The 24126-nt window shown below is 32.4% G+C and overlaps 2 protein-coding genes across 3 annotated transcripts in view; one reads left to right on the top strand and one right to left on the bottom strand.

Moving 5' to 3' along the window:
• LOC114332051 (guanine nucleotide-binding protein subunit beta-2) overlaps nucleotides 1–2024 on the top strand; it is a 35241-nt gene extending 33217 nt beyond the window's left edge. For both annotated transcript variants that reach the window (XM_028281761.2, XM_028281769.2), the window contains one exon: nucleotides 1742–2024. In XM_028281761.2, coding sequence (XP_028137562.1) covers nucleotides 1742–1848 — 107 coding nt within the window. In that variant the 3' untranslated portion in view covers nucleotides 1849–2024. The remainder of the gene's footprint in view (nucleotides 1–1741) is intronic.
• A 2027-nt stretch (nucleotides 2025–4051) lies between these two features.
• LOC114332066 (threonine aspartase 1) lies at nucleotides 4052–22448 on the bottom strand. Its single transcript, XM_028281780.2, has 5 exons — nucleotides 22285–22448; nucleotides 22043–22171; nucleotides 19227–19649; nucleotides 7497–7879; nucleotides 4052–4231 (listed from the first exon to the last, which is right to left on the bottom strand). The coding sequence occupies exons 1-5, from the start codon at nucleotides 22310–22312 to the stop codon at nucleotides 4127–4129; spliced, it is 1068 nt and encodes a 355-aa protein (XP_028137581.1). The 5' UTR covers nucleotides 22313–22448; the 3' UTR covers nucleotides 4052–4126.
• Nucleotides 22449–24126: the final 1678 nt, after the last annotated feature.

Below are 24126 nucleotides of genomic sequence, written 5' to 3' on the forward strand. Positions count from 1 at the left end.
CTAAACAACATTTTTTATATAAAGTTATTAAAATAAATTAAAACTTTTTGAGTTATTAAAGATCAAAGATTTTAATTTTTTGTGAGAAAAATGCATGTTTTTAATCGATTTTTGATAAATAACTCAAAAACTATAAGTTTTAACAAAAAAGTTATTATTATCAAAATTGAAGCTAATAAAAAATTAAATAAACTCCTTACTAGAAAAACCTTTAAGTGTTAACAACTGAAAGTGAGTTATAGGTAATTGAATGTATTTTTTTTTTCGGCGAGTACCCAAATCTTAGTATTCAAGCTTAAATAACGGGAAAATGATGCAATTTATAACATAAATTTATTAAACATATGTTAAAGTACTTAGAAATATCTATCAACTGAGCCCCCGAACAAGTTGATTCCATTAAAATTTATGCCCCAAAAATTTTTCAAAGTTTACCTATCTTTTAAAAAATTTTCCAAAAAATGTTATTGTGTTTTTTTAAATAACTCCGTTAATTTTTACGATATCAGGTTCACCTCAAAACCATTTGAAAGTTAATTCCAAGGGCTATTAAATTGCGTTGAATTTAATCTTTAAAACCCTTTATTTTTTTAAAATAAAAGGTTAAATATTTAATATGGTCCCGGTCACATGGTTCTCGTAGCAAAATCTAAGCTTTAAACGTTTCTATCTCGGTTATTTTTTACCCAACAGAAATAGTAAAACTGGTAAAATATTCAATAAATAAAAACTAAAATCTGGTTATATATCATTTTTAACGTATATTGAGTATTTTTGGAGTTATTATCAAAAGAAAATGAAAATTACGATAATTTTAAAAATTTTGATTTTTTTAAATTATACCTTTTTTTCAAAAATATGCATTCTAAACCGTTCAAAATTGTTGAAATCATTACTTATGCTAATATAAAAAAATTATAGTAAGGATTGCTATTAATTTTAATTTTTGTGGAAATGGCGTATGTTTTATTTTTCACTTTTTCCTAAAAAATTCGAAAGGGTTCTCTTATTTTCATCATAACTTGCGTAATTTTAATGCTATTAACTTCTTCTGGAGCTCATTTGATAGGTATTCCGAAGTACTTTGACGAGTGTTTAGCAGGCATATTTTATAAAATGCATAGTTTTCCCGTTATTTAAGATTGAATACTTGGATTTGAGTACTCGTCGAAAAAAATATACATTCGATTACCCATAACTCACTTTGAATTAACATTAGTTTAGTTCTTCAAGTGAGGAGTGTATTAAAGTTTTTATTATCTTCAATTTTCATAATAATAACTTTTTTGTAAAAGAATATAGTGTTTGAGTTATACGTGAAAAACAGCTTTAAAACATGCATTTTTTTACGAAAAAATAAAATCTTTGATCTTTAATAACTCAAAAAGTATTGATTTAAATTAATAACTTTATATAACAAATTTCGCTTATAATTTGTCCCTCTATCGATTAGTGGTATTATTTTTAATAAAATAATTTTCACCCTCGGGAAGGGGTGGCATCCACCCCCAGGGTAAAAGCGCAAGTTGGCATCATGTCACCTTTATTCCTTGAGGGATCCTCTAACTACACACCAATTTCATGAAAATCGATGAAGGTTCAACGAAATCGGAGAAAAAAACCTTCAGTTACTGCACTATATCTATGTTGGTCTAAATATGTAGGTACAGTAAAACAAAATCATTTGCAACCGCGAAGAAAAGACACGACAGACGTTCGTTATACTTTTGTTATCTTTTAGGTACTCTATCTGGACACGACAATCGAGTAACCTCAATTTCAGTAGCTGAAAACGGAATAGCAATCGCTTCTTGTAGTTGGGACCAAACCGTTAGAGTTTGGGGATAATTGTCTTGAAGCTAAATTAGAATAAATCATCCAGATTCTACAAACAAGGATATTATTGTGTTCTTTATTTTAAATGCTCATATTTTACATAAATACTTATTACTAATTTTTATTATATGTAATTGATTGATAATGAATGTTTATCATCGCCATTAAAAATAATTAATATATGTTAATGTGTAGTTTTTCATTTATTTTCGACTGTGATAGCTTCAATAATTACTCAAATTCAAACTAAAAAGCACACTAAATAAAATCAGACTGCGTAGAAGATTATGGTCAAAGGAACAAGATATTGAAGTTAAACTAACAAATCACAATATAGGAACAACGAGACAAATATTTGATAGAGGCCATATTAGTGTTATATTAGGGTTTACCTATACTCCAGAGAAAGGTAAAAATGGAGAAACAAAAGATCTACACAAATCACTTAAAAAAATGCTTCATTGATATACTACATAACAATTATACATAAATTTTTATAACTGAACAAGCAATTTGACTTCGTAAGTCTTAGCTTTTCATCCAAGTTGAGCGGAAGTAAGTTTACGTCGATTGATATACGATTTCACTCATTTTGAGTCATTTTTGACAAACTTCTGGTCATAACTTCTTAACCGGAAATTATTCCTGTCGCCAGGGGGGGGGCACAACGGCCTCCTTTATTCAGATGGACTTACCCAAGTTCTTTTTATGTATTTTGACGTGTAGAACACGAATTTTTTGGGTAACAGTTGATCCGGATGTCGATAAGATTGTTATAAACAAAGAACTTGAGGAATTACATAGAGATTTTTCGCAAAACAAAACATTTTTTTGTATTTTTTGGGTCATTCTAAGCAAAAAATGTTCTTACAAGTTTTTTCGCAAGATGCATAGTTTTCGAGGTAAATGCGGTTGAACTTTCAAAAAATCGAAAAATTGCAATTTTTGAACCCGAATAACTTTTGACTAAAAAATAAAATAGCAATTCTGTTTACCGCATATGAAAGTTCAAGTCAAATTATACCGGTTTTGATTATTTGCATTGCTAAAAATTAATTTTTTTATTGTCAAACAAAGCTATAAACAAATAGTATTTCCCGTGCCCGTGCCCAATGCATGCTACGTAGAAATTGCCTGTTTGTAGGCTCGCCTACTCGTTCGATTTTAAATGAGAAATGCATTGAAAACATCACTCAAGTACTATGTGTTTATATCTTTGTTTAACAATAAAAACAAAGAATTGCTATTTTGTTTTTTAATCAAAAGTTATTCGGGTTCAAAAATTGTAATTTTTCGATTCTTTGAAATTTCAACCGCGTCTCGAAAACTATGCATCCTACGAAAAAACTTAAAACAACATTTTTTGCTTAGATTGACCCAAAAAATGATTTGTTTTGCGAAAAATCGCTGTTATGTAATTCTTCAAGTTCTTTGTTTATAACAATCTTATAACAAAAATTCCTGTTCTACGGGTCAAAATACATAAAAAAACTTGGGTAAGTCCATCTGAATAAATAAGGCCGTTGTACCTCCCTGGCGACAGGACTAAATGAAATCAAAACAGGAACTAAATACCTATTCGAGCTCGACTTGATATATTATGTCCAATTAATATATCACATGTACTATTTCTGCGACTGTAATGTGGCATTTCCGAACACTACTTTTTAATCGAAAGTGAAATAAAACCGGAAGTATATATTTGTTCTCGTCTTGCTAAGATGCGTCGAATAATATATCGCTTATACTATTCCGGTACTTGTTAGAATGGGTAAACCATTACCAATGTTTAAACGTCTGTTAATATTTTGTTCCCTGTTGTCTGAGAATACATTTCGTATGTATTTTTCCATTCGTCATTTATTTCTTCTAATGTTATCAGGACCCTATTATCCATGCTTGTTAGTATGGCACAATGTCTATTATTTCTATTTCCAGTTAGTTCCTTTATTTTCTTACGAATAAGTTTTTTCTGTAATTCTCCTACTCTTCACATGTTTCTGTAAGCCACTTCTCCGTTGCCTCTTCTAACTTTCTTCTAATTTGTCTGTGAATTTCTTTGTATTTACTGTTATCTTTATTCTTGTGTTGTCTTCTCAAATTAATCATTTTCAATATTTCATCAGTTATCAGTCATAGTCTTCCTTTAATTCATCACAGTAGATACAAAACAACTAATTAAAGAAAATTATATTGAATGTATTAAGAAAAGATGAAAAATTTGATACTTATTTATTAAAAAACATTAAATAATATCACAATGATAAAAAATAGTCAAAATTGAAGCGATTCAAGTAAATTTTAGAATCGAGTCTTCCATGTTGTAAAAATGTGATCCACCTACATTGACCGCTTCCCCTGGTCTAACATCTTGAGGTAGTACGGACATAAAACTCTGAAAAAAAAGTCCAATATTACTTCCATAACAAAAGCTTCATTATACAGGGTGTCCCGAAAAGAATGGTCATAAATTATACCACACAGTCTGCGACCAAAAATAGTTTGATTGAACCTAACTTCCCTTAGTACAAAAATGTGCTCATAAAAAAAGTTACAGCCCTTTGAAGTTACAAAATGAAAATCGATTTTTTTCAATATATCGAAAACTATTAGAGATTTTTTATTGAAAATGGACATGTATCATTCTTATGGCAGGAACATCTTAAAACAAAATTATAGTGATTATTTGTCCACCCCATAACAATTTTATAGGGGTTTTGTTCCCTTAAACCCCCCAAACTTTTGTGTACGTTCCAATTAATTCATTATTGTGGTACCATTAGTTAATCACAACGTTTTTAAAACTTTTTGCCTCTTAGTATTTTTTCGATAAGCCAGTTTTTATCGAGATGCGGCTTATTTTTTAATATATTTATATACCAATTTTATGAGGGTTTTGTTCCTTTAAACCCCCCAAATGTTTGTGTATGTTCCAATTAAACTATTATTTTGGTACCATTAGTTAAACACAGTGTTTTTAAAACTTTTTTGCCTCTTAGTCTTTTTTTGATAAGTCACCTTATATCGAGATGTGGCTTCTTTTTCAAAATATACCTAAAAATGAAAAATTATAAATAAATTTTCAGATTATTAACAGGTCTATATAATCGTAGGTACTTAACCATATACAAATATGTGGTGGATTTGACAAATATTCAAAATATCTCGATAAACAGTGGCTTATCGAAAAAGTACTAGGAGGCAAAAAAGTTTTAAAAACATTGTGTTTCACTAATGGTGCCACAATAATAATTTATTTGGAACGTACACAAAAGTTTGGGGGGTTTAAAGGAACAAGACCCCCATAAAATTTTTATGGGGTGCACAAATGTCACTTTAATTTTTATTTAGGATGTTGCTGCCATACGAATGCCACATGTCCATTTTCAATAAAAAATCTAAGAGTTCTCGATATATGAAAAAAAAAATCGATTTTCATTTTGTAACTTCAAAGGTCTGTAACTTTTTTTTGTGTGCACTATTGTATATAGGTAAGTGAGGTTCAATCGAGCTATTTTGGTCCCCAGAATCTGTGGTATAATTTATGACCAATCTTTTCGGGACACCCTGTATATGAGGGGGCTAAAATTAAAACTAAAATACTACAAAAACTATTATTATTCGTTAACAATTTTTTTTATGAGAGTTTCTGAGCGTCTCCCATTAATATCGTCCCATACTAAGAAAAAAACAACTTAAAAAATGGAGAAATGGGAGAAAAACAACTTAAATTAATTTGCTATGCAGGCGATGGAATACTAATCTTACAAAGTGAAGATGATTTACAACATATGCTGCACCAATTTAACATAACCGCCAGCAAATTTAACATGTTAATTTCCCCAAAAAAAAAAGACAAAATACATGGTTACAACAGCATATCCAATAAGATGTAAATTGGAGCTGGAGGTCAGATAATAGAACAAGTGATGGTGTTTATATATGTAAGCATCGCACTATCTAGCTAAAGAAGGCTCGAAACAGAAGTGGAAGATCAAGTGAATAGAGCAAACAGCCGCAGGTTGCCTGAATGACACAATATGGAGAAATAAAAATATCGGAAAAGAAATGAAAGGCAGAATTTACAAAACAGTCATCAGACCAATAATGACATACGCGGCAGAAACACGACCCGACACAGAGAGGACAAAAATATTGCTCGAAACAGCCGAGATGAAAACCCTTCTAAAAATCGATGGTAAGACTCTATGGGACAGAGCTAGAAGTACAGATATACGACGGAGATGCAAGGTGGATAACATTAATAACTGGGTAAGAAACAGAAGAATAGAATGGAATGACGACGACGAAAGGACGACGCATGTGGAGGGACCACGTAGATCGGATGGACCCTGAACGTATGGCGCATTGGGCGAAAACACAGAAGCCCAACACCAAGCGACCCATAGGAAGACCCAAAAAACGATGGTACGAGAGTTGGAGCTCCGGATCGCAGCAAAGACTGTAACAGAAGAAACAGGACATAGTCCTATTACAAGAAGAAGAAGAAGAAGAATGGAATGACCACATAAGCCGAATGACAACAAATAGAGTAGTAAGGACAGCGAGATACGGTTCCACAATAGGAAGACCACGAAAACAATAGAACGACAACTTATTAGAGGCACATTGAAAAAACAGACAGTCATGTCTATACAAAAAAAAAAGATATAATAGTACTCCAACTTTAATTGGGTGATTTTTAGAGGTACAGAACTTTAAAATGGAATAAAACAGGTGATTTTTTAAATTGATATGAAATTTACTTTATTCGAAGGATAATCTTTTGGCATTAAATATAATTTCAGACATATGACCGTCACGTGTGGCTCTGACTTAGTCTAATCTGGAGGTCTAATTCTGGTGACTTTTTCCAACATTTGTGGCCGTATATAGGCAATAACGCGTCTAATGTTGTCCTCCAAGTGGTCAATCGTTTCAGGCTTATCGGCTTAGGTTAGAGAATTCACCTATCCCTAAAGAAAATAGTCTAGCGGTGTTAAATCGCATGATCTTGGAGGCCAATTCTCGGGTTCGAAACGTGAAAGTACGCGGTTACCAAACTTTTCTTTCAATAAATCAATTGTGGAACGAGTTGTGTGATATGTTACGCAGTCTTGTTGAAACCACAGCCCCTGCACATCATGGTTGTTCAATTCAGGAATGAAAAAGTTAGTAATCACTAGTGATGTAAGAAGAGAATATAAAACATATAGAAAACATAAATCACTTGACAGCTGTCAAAATCGCCGCCAGTTAAAAAAGTGTTGCTAACTTACATTTCTATACTTCTAAAAAACACCTTTTATAAAAGATATCGTACAGCCGGCGTAGCTAAGTGCTTGGCTCGCGTGCCGGTGGTCCGGAGTTCAAATCTTACCGCCGGCAAGAACAACTAGACATTTTTAAAATGTTTATAGGCCCCAGGTCGACTCAGCCTGAATAAAATGAGTACCTTGGGTACCACCAGGGGTAATAATAGGCGGTTGAAGCGTAGCACTGGCCCTGTTACCTTCCTTGTATACCGTAGGCGCTATATATAGCAGACTACTATTATTAGATACAGCAGAGACTATTATTATATTAAAAAAGATCGTTGTTCATTTAAAAACTTTTCACTTTGTTCTTGTATATCATAAAATTTAGAAAAACAATCTCACCTTTGGCTTTTTATCATCTGTTCCCATATACCCCACAACCATGCTCTCAGTGCTATGTCCCCACAATATCACCACGTCCCCCGTCACATTATCCCTGTGCAAAACCAACGCACCACCCATTTTATTCTTAACTTTCTTTAAAAACTTGGAGTTCATAAACTTGTCAGTCATGGTTTTGTGAAGATCTATGGTTGGACAGGTACTCGTTTTCAAATCTAAAGCTATTTCTCTGGCTAGAAGGGTTTGGACTAAATGCTCCCCACAGCCTGACGTACAAACTGCTAAAGCTGGTTCTTTACTGTGGTCTGAACTGTCTGCCCAGGTTCCGCACCCGAAGAGAGCTCCTTGGCCGACTCTGCCTGGCTTTTTCAAAAGAAGTCCACCTAAAAAAGACGGACATCAATAAAACCATTAAAGTAAAAGCTAAAGCTTCAATAAGTTATATGAAAAACAGTCTATTGGGGAAATCAATTGGTAACAATCAACAAAATGATTGTAAAGTGAGATAACTATGAAAATAACTTAGTTTTTTTATTTTCAACGAAAATTTTTTCGTTTATAAATTCGTAAAGTCTGTCTGTTATTGCGTTGCCGCTCCTGTAATATTTAGAGCAGATTTATCGATGGATTCTTATGTAGTTTTGTCTTCTGAATTCAAATCTGAAAACGGCATTTCGATATCTCTAACCGTCTTCGAGATAATCGACCTCAAAGTCTAAAATGTGACGTCACAATCCTGTTATTTTCTTCCGACACACTAAACGTCAGCTGAAATCGTTGCTAGTAAGTAGGCTAGTTTTTTAATCTGAATTTGTTAAGCAAAGCATAGGTTATTTACATTATTTGAGTTTGACACTTCGTGAATGTCAAACTAAATTTTAAATAAAGTATTAATAAAATATCAATGACATTTGATAGTGAATTTAATTATTATGTATATAAAATAAATACGATGTTCAAAAATACAATTTGAGTATATTTTGAAAGCAATAATTTATTAACAATTTTAAAAAGGTTTTTACGAGTATACGGCCTCCCCTTTAATGGAAATTTGTTATGAAATGAAAATTGTTATTATTATGAAATGTTGTTTGGAATAAAAAATTATGGTCTGATTGCGCAATTACATCCTTCTAATGGAAAAAAAAATATTTGAAGATTTTTCTCAAATTATGGATACCAACAACATTTTCATTTATAACTCTTTTATTTTTAATTTGACGAAGAAAAGTTATTCTTCATGGTCTAAGATTTATGATGCAACCATCATATATCAAATTTTATTAATTTTATACGAGGTATATAAAAAATATGAATTTCGTTCAAAAGTAAAGTACCTTTATAGTTCACAACATTTAAATTAGAATGATATAATTGCACATTAAAACACAATTTTTAATTCTAAACAACTTTTCATAATAGCAATTTTCCATTTATTATGAATTAAAATACGTAAATAAGATAAGTTTTCGTTATGATAATGCTCGCATTTTCAGCTTGTTTCCTTTATTTTTCAAAACATTTGTCTTTCCGCCCAATACACTTGATAACATGCTTTTCGCACTCTCTTATCTCTTTCCTGTGGGCCTTTCGTACTTTTCAGTCACTTCTTTGATGGTTCCATCATCTCCAGTCTGTTAAGATGAACATAGACTTTCATGAACAAGTCACCGATTGGCAAAAAAATGTATGCAAGCACAGAATCAATTAGGGGCTTAAGTTTTGCCTAAACAAAGATTTCTGTATGATTTTATGTACCTACAAGCTCAGTTTGTAAAATTTATAATAAGACAATCATATCCGATTTTGACAGTGTCGAACATTGGGCAGTGAAAAGTTCTTTGATTAACAGCAGAATTGACCACAGATATACAGACCTAATAGCCAATATATATAAAGATGCCACAACAACAATTAAAGTATACGAAGGAACACAATCAATTCAAATAAATAGAGGCGTAAGACAGGGTGACACAATATCACCGAAACTTTTCAATCAGGTTCTGGAAGATATCTTTAAAAGATTAGAATGGGAAGAAAAAGGTATAAAAATTTGTGGACAACGCTTCAACCATCTAAGGTACGCCGATGACATCGTATTGATAACCGATAAAAAAGAAAAATTGTTTGAAATGATGAAAGAACTGGACATAGAAGCCGGAAAGATAGGCCTTAATATGAATTACAGCAAGACCAAAATCATAACAAATACAGATGAGGACATCACAATGAGGATCGGACAAGATGAAATAGAACAAGTTCACGATTATATATATCTGGGTCAAATTATAAAACTTAACAAGGAAAACCAAACAGCAGAGATCAAAAGACGAGTTAGACTGGCATGGGCGGCATTTGGAAAACTAAGCTACATCCTTAAAAACAAAAGATATCCACAACATCTTAAGACCAAGGTATACAATCAATGCGTACTCCCTGTTCTCACTTACGGTTCCCAAACTTGGACGTTTACAAAAGCAAACATGGACAAGATCATAAAGACGCAAAGAGCAATGGAAAGGCAAATGTTGCACATAAAACTATTGGATAAAAAGAGAAACGAGTGGATAAGAGAGAAAACCAAAGTTAGGGATGTTAGACAAGAATTTGGAGATTTGCCGGACACACTATAAGACAAAAGGAAGACCGATGGAACAAAATTCTCATAAATTGGAGACCGTGGCAATATAAACGAAGCAGAGGAAGACCACAAATGAGATGGGCAGATGATGTCAAGAAGCACGTGGGCTCTAGGTGGATAACTGTAGCGACAGACAGAGAAGAATGGAAAAGGATTGGGGAGGCCTATGTCCAAAGATGGACCGAAGAAGGCTAATTAGATAGATAGATCCGCTAAGATAGAATTGTCTCGCTAAAAGATCCTGGAGAGAATTCTGTGAAAAATTCGAAGTGTAACTGAAAGTGTCAAGGTTAACAGAATTCTCAAAAGACATAACATTAATAAACCCAAGTCAGCTGAAGAGCATTTTTAAGTGTTTACTTCCCAGAATCGACGCAATTAACTATTGGTAATGTAAAGGATTATCAACATCCAAAAATGAGAGCAAGACATATTCATTTAATTTTTAAATGTCACGTTTGTTTTCAATTAAGTAGGTGACACAGATTTCTCAACACAAGTACACTAATCGGCAATAACGCTGTATCAGCATTCAAAACAACAACACCTTACACTTTATTTATACATCCAGCAAAAAGAAGCGTGATTCATTCTAATTCCATTCTAATTGGTTCTGTTATGTATCAATTATCATTCGTAAAGCAAATACATCATCAGATGGTTATACCTTAGCACACCAACTCGTTACTAATATATTTAGTATTGTTCAATAAATAAGTATGAACAAGTAGTGTTTTATCAAACCAACCCTCACCTCCAGTTAATCAACACCCCGTATTTAACGAGTTCTATTATAGTAATACTCATCAAGCAAACTTTAGCCCAACCAGAAATGACTGGCTGACCTCTGAAGTGATCTTTGGTTATCACAAGGAAATGGGATATTGAAACTTTTGAACCATACAAAACTACGGGAACGGATGGCATATTTCCTGCCTACTCCACGAAGGACTGTAATAATTATGGGTCCCCTAGTCACAATATTTAGAGATACATGCTCTGGGATACATTCCCAATGCTTGAAGAAAAACGTGGGTGGCGTTTATTTCCAAATAAGGAAAAACAGATTGCACAAAATCATACAGGCCTATAAATCTGACTTAAGATAACCAACTTAGGCTAACCTGAAGACGAGTTGTAGGTAAAACCTGGGATTTGAAACCAAAGGTAACCTGTTATACACATCAGTGATATGACAGACAGTTACATATGGTTCACTACTTTGGTGGAAAAAAGGCAGCTTTACAAACTTGTCTCTCACCATTCTACAAAGACAAGCGCTTCTAAATATAACAGGAGGCTTGAAAGAAGGAACAGCTGGAATTTCGGCAGATGCCTTTACAGCAGTAGGTATAACATACTTTATGGCCAACCTGAAATTTAAAGCAAACAGTATGTGAAGCCCAAATTATGTATTGAATAGCCATACAAATATTAATGGGGCTATATTTGAGGAAGTCATCTTTATGATGAACTCAGATATGATGACACCAGAACTAATCTTCACTGAGAAGATTAACACAATTATTATACCATCTAGAGAACACAATGTCCCAAAAAAAGAATGTGTGTGTACTTTGTACGCACGTAAGAAGTTATACTTCTATTATTATGATTTCAACGAAATTAATATACAGGGGAACCTCGATAACTCGGATTAATCAAGACCGCGGCCGATCCGGGTTATCGAAAATCCGGGTTAGCCGGAGAGCATGGTAAAAATTAATAAAATACGGTATACTTATAGATAAGGTCCGTTATAATTAAAATAACATGAAATATATATGCACAGTACACATCTAACTTACCTATAGTTGTATAGAGTATAGTATAGACAGTATAGAGTATTGTTCATTTCTAGGTAAAAAAACTCAGTCAGTTTCGGTTGTGTCAATTTCGTCTGCCACCGGAACAATGTTATGTTATTTAAGAACAGTGGCTTTTTAATTGTTTAAAAGACCATTGTTTAAAAAATTATTTTTTAAAACACAGTTACAAGTAAATAAAGGAATAACAGGTGCCTGTTGTTTGCGATAGCCCCAGATAATTAATATCGCTCTGCCGCCGCCGCCGTGTGCCATGAGTCATTTTTACTATCGTATAGTTCAAATTACACAAATGCCCATTATCTCTCAAATATTATACAGGGTGTCCCGGAAAATAGTGCGTTCCTTTAAGGTATGGAGAGAATACACAATTTGGAACAAAAAAGTCCTATACCATTTTTTTCTAAAGTTAACCGTTTCCAAAAAAAAAAGTTAACATTGTTTTCCATATACCTGTATTTTAATGTTTGGAAATTTTAATAAACTGGCAACATCGTACGCACTACGGAATAATAACAGATAATAAGAACTCGTTTGTGATTGTGATTAACAGTATTTAAAATAATCCAACCTAATAGTAAGTAATACTTATGTATTTACTATTTGTTTACTAAAATTATTTTCTTTTGAAACGTATTGAAATACCTATTGCATAATTTTAAACGAATTACACATCTCTTAACATAAAAACACATCTTTTAACTGAACTAGTATTATGTATTTAGTAAGGTTTAAATGGGTTGAATGCTGAGTATTGATGAGGGCTTTAACTGAATTACATAGTTTTAATAGTTTACAGTGGAACTTAAATACACCAGATAATGTCTCAGTAATTTGTTTACTTGTGAACTGAAATAACTAAGTTGTACTTACTTGAAAATAATTATTATACCGAATAGATGTTTCAAGTAACCTTTCACAAACACCATTCATAGGCAATAACATAATAGGTAATACACTCACTATTCGAAAACATTTTCGGCATTGACACTAAACAGGATTATTTAAAACTATCTGTTTATTATCTATCTTCTATCTGTTTACTATCTATCTTCTATCTATTTACATGGGACTGTCTATGCTTAAATTTGCGTACCGCACATAGTTGTCAGATTTAAATTTGCATACCAAAATACATTTTAATTTTTTGGGTCAAACGGTTGCATTTAGAAAAAAATGTTATAAGAGTTTTTTGTTCTACATGGTGCCTTCTACCTATACCTTTAAGGAACGCACTATTTTCCGGGACACCCTGTATTATGGTCGAATCGAAATTTTAATAATGAAACTCGATATTTTTAAGACATTCCAGAAGAGACTACAGATGAAATGTTTTAATATAATACATACATTTTTATTGTTGAAATGTTTGTCTGATGAAAATCGGTCCGGGTTAGCCGGACTTCCGGGTTATCGGGGGCCGACTTATCGAGGTTCCACTGTACTTACCAGGTTATTTGTATTTTATTTAAATATTAAACTAACTTTCTTTACCTACCACTTTAAAAAAATTATTAAAACGATACCAAAAATATATATAAAAAAAAAGAATATGAATCGTCCGGGATTTGAACCCGGACCTCTTGATCTCCTGTCACACGCTCTACCACTGAGCTATATCCCTTTTGCTTTGACAGGTTACAAGATTTCTCATACATACTGACAAATTTAATAGACCAGGTGGTATACAAAAATACTTTAAATATACTTACTATTATAATAAAATATCTTATTCCCGAGGAAGACAAATCCAAAGACACAAAAATTATAAAAAATAATACATTTACTAAGAACACTAATATATCCTTTTATATGATATAATATGACTTATTTGCGCTGACAGCGCTGATACATACATATCTTGAAAGATTAGCAACAAAATACATACTATCTGTGTGCGCATGCGCCCGGCATTATAAAATTTCACTCTCGATCGTAAAGAAGTATAACTTCAAAAAGTTCACTGATGAATCTAAAACTGCCCGTGATACTGGATCAGGAGTCTTTGGGCAGACATGTAGTTAAAATAAATCTTACAGCCTAAGCAGTAAAGGGTCTACTCACCAAATCAAGGCTGGTGAGGAACTACAAAGATCTCCTCAACAACCTGGCAAAAGATAATAAAGTGTTTTTAATATTAATGTAAAGTGTAATGAATGTGTATATTTGTTAGCAACACAAGGCTCGAAAGAAACTTTTATAGGCACAAAACCGTTCTGTGCCATCACTCAAGATGCTGTAAAAAACGAAGTTCAGAAGTGGCTGATAGGGAATCGCCAAAAGAAATAGAGACGCCCTCAAGGGCAAATCCAGACTAAGAAAGTAATCAAGAATAGAATATTGATAAAAAAAAACAACGTAGAATGAAGTAAACACTTCTGTTGTATATAGGTATATTATAAATTTATTAAAATTTTTTTTTAAAATTCATCCACAAGGGAGTGGTTGTACAAAACGTTTTCGGTCAAACTGACCATCCTCAGTGTAAACCTGGAAATAAGTGAACCACTTAGATAGAAATGCAAAAGGGTGAAATTTTGACAGTTAAAAAAAGAAAATGTGGTTACTTACGTCCAGTGTACAAGTAATTGAAACTAGCCACTTGAATAGGTGTAAAACCTCAAAATAACATTATTGCTACATTATGAGCTGTATAGTAATCGACAATAAGTCGATGTATTAAGATTAAAAATGTATCACATGTGGATGTATGTCATCCTTGCTCGGAATTAGCACAAGGTTGTGATCAGGTGAGAGGTTAACAACCAACTGATTAGACAGATTGGTGCCTGAAAATTCATGACAAGATGTCAAAGAAGATAGGTGGATTTCTCAAATGTCAACCGAAAAATTTTTGACAATGTGCATTAATATTTAACTTAATTATTCAATTGTGAATATGCAACTATTAAATTTGTTTGATATGAATTCTAAATTGTAAATAAAGGTTAATAAGCTATAATAATATATTCATTAGTGCACCGTAAACAAAAGCAAAATTCTACTCATATGCTGTGACGTCATAGACTGTTTGTCTACTGTATAGGACTGATAATAATTATATTAATTTGAGCAAAGTTATAATGAATGAATATTATTGAAAATTATATAGAAAATTTTTAAAATTTTTTTATCAAAATATGATATTTTAATAGAGTAGCAGCTGTAGAATTGGAAGAAATGCCAATAGGGAATGGTCGGTTGCATATGTTTCAGGGAACCAACGAATATAATGAGAAAATACCAATCTATAGATCTGTAATGTGAATTATTGGAGGTATTAAAGGAAATGTTATTAAAAGAGGGAAGTGGAATTGAAAAAATGTATGTACATATCTTAATCAAGAAATCTTCTCTAAAAATATTTTGTTATGACTGAATGTAAAAAGTTTGTCCCATATAGAACTATTGAAAATCTAAATTTAGAAAAATTATTAAAAAAGGTGATAAGGTAAGTTGCCTATGTTCAGTGGACAAATAAATGAAATATAATTACTGTTTTGAAATTAAATTGTGTGAATTGTTAAATGGATAAAGACTGATATTAAATTAGGAAAACTGCGCTGAAAGAAATGTACATGTTTTGATCAAAGAAGAAAATTAATTTTGATTGTAAGCTCTAAATGTAAAAAGAATATGTCACATATTAAACTATTGAAATTCTAGATTGAATATTGTATTGACCAAAGTTGGTATAAAGTAAATTTATTAAATGTTGATAGCTGAGATTTATTTTTTAATTTGAATCTAAATGAAAAATAGAGTGAATCAATTAAAATGTTGGAAATTCAACAAAATTTTTGGTTATTGTCTATATTAGAATGTCATATCCGAAAAGATCAAGGGTTCCATGGTGTGATTTTGATATAATGAGAAAATGATTTTGTTAAGTGAAAATAATTAAAGAATGAGATGGAAGAGATAGAGTCTTGACAGGAGCACAGAGTGAAAAAAACTGGAAGATACTAAAAGAATATTTGATTAGGTATAATGTTTGGGTTTTTTGTTTATTTTGGGTTTGTAGTGGTATGTATAGGAAAGAAGGCCAATGTGAAGGTGAATAAAAATATAGAATTATGGAAATAATTGTCTATGAATGGGGGTGAAATCACGGTTAAGAGAAAGTTGACGGTTAACACAGTTTGGACTTGTCCTTGCGTCCCTGACAATCTCTAAATCCTCATATAGGTCTAAACGAAGGGTATTCTTATCTTGGATGTTATGAATCAAAGTCACACCATCTGGGATGTTAAGGTGGTGTTTGTTGACTTTGAGATGGTGAGAGAAAGCTGATGTATTGTCACGTTTAGTGTGCTCTGCTGCTCTAGTAGATAGTGATCTATAGGTTCTTCCTACATAAGAGGCATCACAATCGGAACAAGATAATCTGTAAACACCACTACGATTCATAAAGTTGATTGGATCTTTAGTGTTAGATAATGTTTTGTTGAGAGTGTTATTGACTTTAAATGATATGTGGACATTGTCCGAAGAACAGAGAATGTGTTTGATCTTCTCAGATATGACAGAATTATGAAAAGGTAGGGACCTATAGATTGGTGTGATGACTGGGTTTGAATTGTAAGCTAGTTGCTGAAGACGATTGGATTCTCTTTTCCGGATGAGCTTGTCGATTATATTAGGGTTGTAATCATTGTTGACTGCTATTTGTTTGATTATATTAAGTTCCTTGTTAAATTCAGCTGTAGATAGAGGTAGTGTATGTAGTCTATGGATGAAACTCCTAAAAGCAGAATATTTATGAGACAGTGGGTGGTTGGATGAAGAATGGATAACATGATCAGTTTGAGTAGGCTTGCGGTAAATACCAAAGTTGAACTGGTTGTTGAGTCTGGTAATGGAAAGGTCTAAAAAATTAATGGCATTAGATGATTCTAGTTCCATAGTAAATTTGATATTGGGATGGATTTGATTGATTTTGAATAAAAGGTGATTAGCTGAGTCTTGCTGACCATCCACAAAAACGAGACAATCATCTACGTAACGGAACCAATGTAGAACTTCAGGATTTTTCATGATATAATTGGATTCTAAATGATCCATAAAAACATCAGCTAGAAAGGGGGATAAGCAACTACCCATTGCTAAACCATCTGGTTGTTTATAGAAATTATTGTTAAAAATAAAGAAATCTTGTGATAGACAAATTTGTAGAATATCTATTATCGAAGAAATGATATGGGGTTGAATAACCTTATTGATTAGGAGAGTTTTTACCAGACTAATTGTTTCATTTTTGGGTACTGAAGTAAATAGGTTGCTAACATCAAAAGAAAGCATAGTAATGTTTGGATTCCAGGTTTTTGGATTCCAGGATTTCCAGGTTTACACTGAGGATGGTCAGTTTGACCGAAAACGTTTTGTACAACCACTCCCTTGTGGATGAATTTTAAAAAAAATTTTTAATAAATTTATAATATACCTATATACAACAGAAGTGTTTACTTCATTCTACGTTGTCTTAACAAAGGTATACAGCCAACTACAGGGTTTACCCTTTTAAAGTTTTATAAAAAAAAACCTCTTTGACCATTTGATGAACCTCAATAAACGAGAAGTATTTTCAGCCCCTCCAATATACTTCAGATACTTTTTGGTGAAATACCGAGTATACAGTAGAACCCCGATTATCCGTGTGCGGATTATCCGTGCTGCGGATTATCCGTGCTGCGGATTATCCGTGCTATGATTTTCTATAACTCAACTTGCATTCTTGAGGTTTTATCAGAATAGCGCCACCGGAAATCACTCGACGAAAACTCTATCTGAAAGATTTATTTTTTCTGTTATCTTTTTATGGTAGGTACATATGTATGTATTGTTGTATAATTTTATGGGAAAATTTTAGAAAATAAATTTATATCAGAGACCACGAGATCATAGATTTTCATCGCCCTGTATATGACCAAAAATTGTAAATATTATAATTTAGTTGGTAAACAGTTTTTTCGCGGAAAGTGAAATCGTTAAGGTGGTTTGTTAATGGGTCTCGGAACGGACTCAAACAATGGTGCAGGAAGATTAGAAAATACATTTTATTTCGCTGTGGAATCGACAATAGGACATTTGTAAATGTTTCTTAGAAGGATATGCAGTAAACAAATTTATTGAGTTTACATACATATAAGGGCACAGTCCAGTTTTTAAAAAGTGAGAAGTCGGTGTGAAGTGGTGAAATTGACCTTTGCGAGCAGAATTTTGGTGAAACGAAATCGTTGACTGAGTTGAGAAGTTAATTTTCCTTGTGTCCGAAGAGATTCCTGTTTTCTAGCCGGTGGGTATCAATTTGCACAAGATACCGAGCAGAAAGAAAACTGAATAGAGATTTCGAGCAAGTCCCGTTGTTTGTTTGTTGGTGAAGCAGTTTGGACGAGAAGGACCTTTAGCTACATCCTAGGAGCATGTGCGGGAGAATAGAGGACTACGCAATCCAGGAAGAAGAAGTAAAAAAGAAACAAAAGGTTAGTCAGAATTTTTGTGAAACGGAAAGAGTTTGTTTTATATCCACACCATATTTGTTTATTTTTGTATTGAGCAGTTCTATAGCTTAATTTAGTCATTCCAAAATTTAAAGAAGAATTAAGTAATCAATTCCAAAGGAGAAGAGTAAATTTCAGTATTTTTTGTAAGAATAGTCTAACGAATTATTTAAATAAAAATATTGTTAAAACAAAGGAGATATCAGAATTAAAGCTTAATTTATTAGATGAGAAATAGTTGCAACAGAAGTAAATTTTGGATAGAAGTATATTGGATAAATAAAAAATATTTATAACATTTATATGACATCGAGTGTGTTTAATTTCCCTGTTTTGTCCCTGGATGATGTAAGCAACTATTAGAGATACCTAGAAGCCACAAACCGAAGGTAAGGCATTAAAATTAAAATAGCCCTGAGAATTAAATTTAATTTAATTTTGGTTTTGTTTTACATAAGTAATAATTAAAATAATTAAGTAATTAATCAAAATAAGAATTTGCTGATCAATCTCATAACAAGAGAGAAATACAGAGCATAACAGTATATACGTCCATATGTATTATATATGAGAAATAAATGTTCGGATTATCCGTCTTTTCAATTATCCATGCCACGTCCAGTCCCGAAGAGCACGGGTAATCGGGGTTCTACTGTACTGATAAAGGAACAAAATAGAGCAAAACCAAAACATTGGTTTATTTTCTGTTACTTCCAACATATATTAAAAAAATAAATGTGCACACATTTTCAAAAATTCTTACCTGAACTACAAGCAGAGGCCACATTCCCACCACCATCAATACAAATAGCCCCCACTGTATCCAAAAGTTGTTCATGCGCTTCAAAGCCATCCAAAATTTTCTTATATTTGTTGAACTGCTTCAAAGCCTTTTTACTAATGAGGTCACTTTGTTTCACGATTTTTAAACCAGCTTGCCTAGCATGGTCTAAACCGCCTTGACCTACTAGCAAAGATGGCGGGATCAGACCCATGGGTCTGGGTTCAGATTGTTTGATGCATATGTCATAGGCAAGGGTGATAGGGTTTTTGACTTTTTTTATGCAGCCACAGCCTCCGAAGGACAGGGTTTTGCCATCCATTATGGATGCATCGTTTTCGACTATGCCAGAAGTGTTGAGGTTAGAACCAAAACCGCAGTTTGTTAGTGGATCATCCTCTAAAACTAATTAAAAGAATATATAAATATATTTATTTTTATTTGCAAATTACATAAATCCAGAATTAGTGGAATGGCTGAATAGTAATAAATGACTGCGGCTTGTGTATTTCCAAGTGTCTCCCTGTCTAAGTCCTCTTTCTGTTCTTATTTTGACTGTTGTTAGATCTTTTGCTATGTTTACTGGCATAGCTGCATTGTTCTTATATGTATTTTAGGAGTATTCTATTGGGACCGTGCAAGTTCGGCAAAGCGACACCTATTTTTACGCTCTGCAACTTTATTCGCACTTTTAATTATATTGGCCAATTATATTAGTCCTGGTTACTGGATAATTGTCAAGGCCATAGTCCAAAAAAATAATAAGAAGAAAAAATAAGATTCAGGTTATGTTATTAAAATGTAAACAATTGTATGTGGTAAATAAAATTAGTTATTAAAATGCAGTACTGCAAGCAAAATACAATTAATTAAATTTACCTTTATATAATAATTGCATATCATATCAATATTGTGGAGCAACATATAATTTTTCTTCTTGAATGACAGTAGATATGAAATGTACGTCAATTTGACAATTTCAATTGACAATATGAATTATTTAAGAAAGTTGCAATATTTCTCCGCTATTCGTGCACAATCGTTTCTCAATTCCCTTCCAAGTACTTGCACACCGCGAATATCTGGAATAAACCATCCTTTAGTTATTCATTCCTTCTAATAGGGCTCCAGAGTTCTATGGAATCAAATGCCTTATTGTAATTCACAAATATCAAATGTACAGGTTCAATGTATTTGTTACACTTTTCAATAAGTGCCCTTATTGAGTGTACCTTCTATGGTACTCTAATCTTTACTAAATACCACTTGTTCAACAGGCTAGTAACTAACTTATTCGATAGTCTGTTGGTATTTATTTTGGTAAACAGTTTGTATGGATGTGCTAACAAGTTTATTGGTCTCTAATTTTTTAGTTTATGTTTGTCTCCTTTCTTGTGTAGTAAAAGTACTTGCATACTTTGCCAAGAGGTTGGAATAGCATCCCCAAAGCAGCACCTGTTCATTAAGATTTTAATTGCCACACTAGCTTGACATCCAGTTGTAATCAGCTCTTTTGTTACCTCGACTTTTCTAGAAGCTTTTTCATTTTTTATCTGTTTTAGGCATTTTAACTTCCTTGTTGATAATTTCTAGTAGTGTTTCAGATCCTACATTTGCTGTTCTTCATTCCATATTGTGGTTTTTAATTTTGCTACGCTGGGCGAGGATAATTCTCGATTTTTAATCATATAGTATATTAATCGTATAGTAATCTTCAAAAAATATTTATTATCTGGCTTTTGTCGATTATAGTGATTCCATTTTTTGTCTTTTATCTGGTGTCTTTGTTGTCAGTGTTCACTATTCAGAGTTTTTAACACTTGCATTGTCTTGTTTTTCTCAATAATATTAACACCAATAAAGGTTTAATTCTTGTGATATCTAAAAACTACTTAGGACATTCTTAGCCTGTGTGGACAATCCTCGTTTTTCTCCTGGATACAAATTCTTAGAAAATTTATATAGACTGACCTTTCTGGTTATTGTCCTGAATCGATAGGCTAGTCGATAGTCCTCAGTTTTTGCTACCACATGGCGAGCAAAGCCAAAATTCATGAAAAAGTGACATTCTTTGTTTTTCCCCAGTACTCTTCATATTATGGCCACTTCCCAGACTGAATCTATTAAGTACTGATCCATCTGTTACTATATGTCTCTGGTTGGCTAATATGTAATCAATTTCGTTGTTCGTTTTCCCATCTGGGCTTGTCAAGGTCCACCTTCTATTATTTGGTTTACTAAAAAATGTGTTCATGCACAATAGGTCGAGCTCCTGTGTGTAAATTAGTAACCATTCTCCTCTTTCGTTTGTAATTCCTGGACCATAATTCCTCTATTTGGTATGTTCCCGGTGTTATGCTTCCCTACTTTGCTGTTAAGATCTCCCATGATTATTTTGAAATGAACTCCTGTCTTCTGTCATTGCCTTACAATTTCTCTATTTCTTCATCTGTTGATTGGCTTGTGGAAGCATATACTTGAATTATTTGGATGATGTACCTTTCTCATATTTTAAGAACTATGTATAAGACCCTCTGTCCGATTGGAGCAGTTTTGTGACCAGATGGTTGATTCCTTTATAGACAAATAATGCTACACCTCCGACATGTGTATTGAACTCTTTATCGAACTGGTAGATGTCCAGACTGGAGTACTGTACATTGTTCTCTTGGTAGTCTTATTTCACTTAGACCAAGGACATCCCATTTGATATTTGTTAGTTCTTCTTTCAGTTCATCCATTCTATCAGGGACAATTAACATTCTACACAAATTTATAGTAATTTAAGGAATACTTACCCATCACTGCTACTTTTGCAGCTTCTAATGCAGTTCCATCAGCAGCTAAAACTTCAATGGCCTTATTGCATGCTCTATTGCATAGTTTCTTATAATCAACACACAAAGATTTACTATGTGAACCAGCTCCTAAAATGTAGCAAGAAATAAAGGAAATTAATCACTTCATTTTGTTAATAATGAATTATGAACATAATTAAACACTGATCATTGAATCTATTTATTTATATTTAAAATATTACCACAATGTACTGCTACGACTCCCACCATTTTAAACTAGTTTAATTAATATTTAGGCATTTAGAGTTTTTATGAGATCTATTATTATTTACTCAAGTAAAATCAAAATATATTTTCTTGACGTTTGACACAAGGGATTTAAATGTGCATTTGAACTACTGCAGCCAAGCCTCGAGTTCGAGTAGTCTTTTATGAAAAGGCTATACAAATGTGTATTGTTAGTTGCCTACATAAAGGAATGATAATAAAAAATTGTTATTTAAATTTCTGATATGAACTATGAAATAAAAAAAATTCTGATTCGGTTTCTTTGTGGATTCCTATTCTAAAATGTACCATTTAAACAAATCTCAAGGGTGCCGGACGGAATATTTGGGCAGAAATTATTTAAACAATTTTTTTAAACAAATAAAAAGATCACTTTTTTGCACTGGAACGTATATTTTTAGGTTTTTTGGGTCATTCTAAATAAGAAAGGTATCTTGTAATTTTTTTAAAAAATTGATAGTTTTCGAGTTATAGGCGATTTGAAATCTGAAAAATGCGTAAATACGCATTTTCGAGGCTTAAAACTCATATTTAAATTAGTATTTTTGAGGTTGCCAGATAGTTAAATTGAATATTAAACATTCAGCTTCAGGATTCTAAAGAGTGATAGCGTCTAACCTTAGTTATACCATTGTTTTTAATTGTTAAATATGCGTGTTTATCCGATTTTTTGCCGGTGCGGCGCGCTCTATTTAAAAAATCTCCTATTTTCCTCCGAAAAATATTTTTTCTAGATTCTTTGGGATATTCTAAAAATAAGTTTCTTGACATTTTTCTTAAAAGTTTATAGTTTTAAAGTTATAAGCGATTTAAAATCAAAAAAATGCCAAAAAACGCACTCGTGTCTTGTCTTGACCCACGGTTGACTTGACCGATCTATCAATTAATATAATGAAACGATACACGAACACGATACCACACGATACATATGCAAACGATATACTGGTTGCCGACTTCTGCAAAAACTGGGACAATGAAAATTTTATGAATGTTTAATAATAATTATTTAATAGAGCTCTATTGTCAAGACTAAAACATTTCTGTTGATTAGAAAGAGTTATTAATTTTATTTACCTTTGTTACAGTTTTAATTAGGTACCAAAATATAAAAACAAAATTAATTTTTTATTATTTTGTATTTTGTACCTACGAATTCTAGCGCCATCTATCTTGCGTGTGTGCAAATAATTTTTGAATGTACTATTTTACCCGTTCGCTTAAATCGGCCTAAACAACGTAAAAATGCATCTGCAAAAAATTATAAAAACACAAGTAATCACTGGAAAAACAATTGAGCATCTATACCGTTCGGAATTCACTTCGGGAACCGAACAAGGAGCAAGAAGGCATTCCATCGCCATGATTGATACAGATTTCTTTTCGTGGTTTTGATCGGGATGTCGATAAGTTTTTTGAAATTTGAAAGTGCATCGGATTCTTAAAACACAAAGAATACATAGTAAAAAGACAATAAATAATGTGTGATTGTTCTAATTAAGAGCTAAGGCGTAAATGACTAAAGGGTAAGTGATTAATATTATATTTCTTATAAATATCTTCATATTAATGAATATAGACAGACGCTATTAACGTCTACCCATCTATACCTATACCACTTGTTGAATACGTTGATAAATACATGATTTAGTTTCTTAAAATAATCATATTTTAGATCTTAGTGAATTTTATTGAAATATATTCGAATTTTTATTAAATTTCATTGCACATGTTAGTTTTTATAACATGTAAGTACGTAAAGCAGTCTAGCAAACATATTCCTGGAACTGACACTTGCT

Source organism: Diabrotica virgifera, chromosome 6 (genome assembly GCF_917563875.1).
Source record: "Diabrotica virgifera virgifera chromosome 6, PGI_DIABVI_V3a".
In the NCBI taxonomy this organism is placed as follows: Eukaryota; Metazoa; Arthropoda; class Insecta; order Coleoptera; family Chrysomelidae; genus Diabrotica; species Diabrotica virgifera.

Excerpts from the sequence above, each read along its gene's own strand:
- LOC114332066 (XM_028281780.2), bottom strand. The coding sequence starts at position 22,312 with ATGGTGGGAGTCGTAGCAGTACATTGTG. Across the intron at positions 22,172-22,284 it reads AGTCGTAGCAGTACATTGTG|GAGCTGGTTCACATAGTAAA; the intron begins GTAATATTTTAA and ends GCTACATTTTAG. Across the intron at positions 4,232-7,496 it reads CAGATGATAAAAAGCCAAAG|AGTTTTATGTCCGTACTACC; the intron begins GTGAGATTGTTT and ends CTTTTTTTTCAG.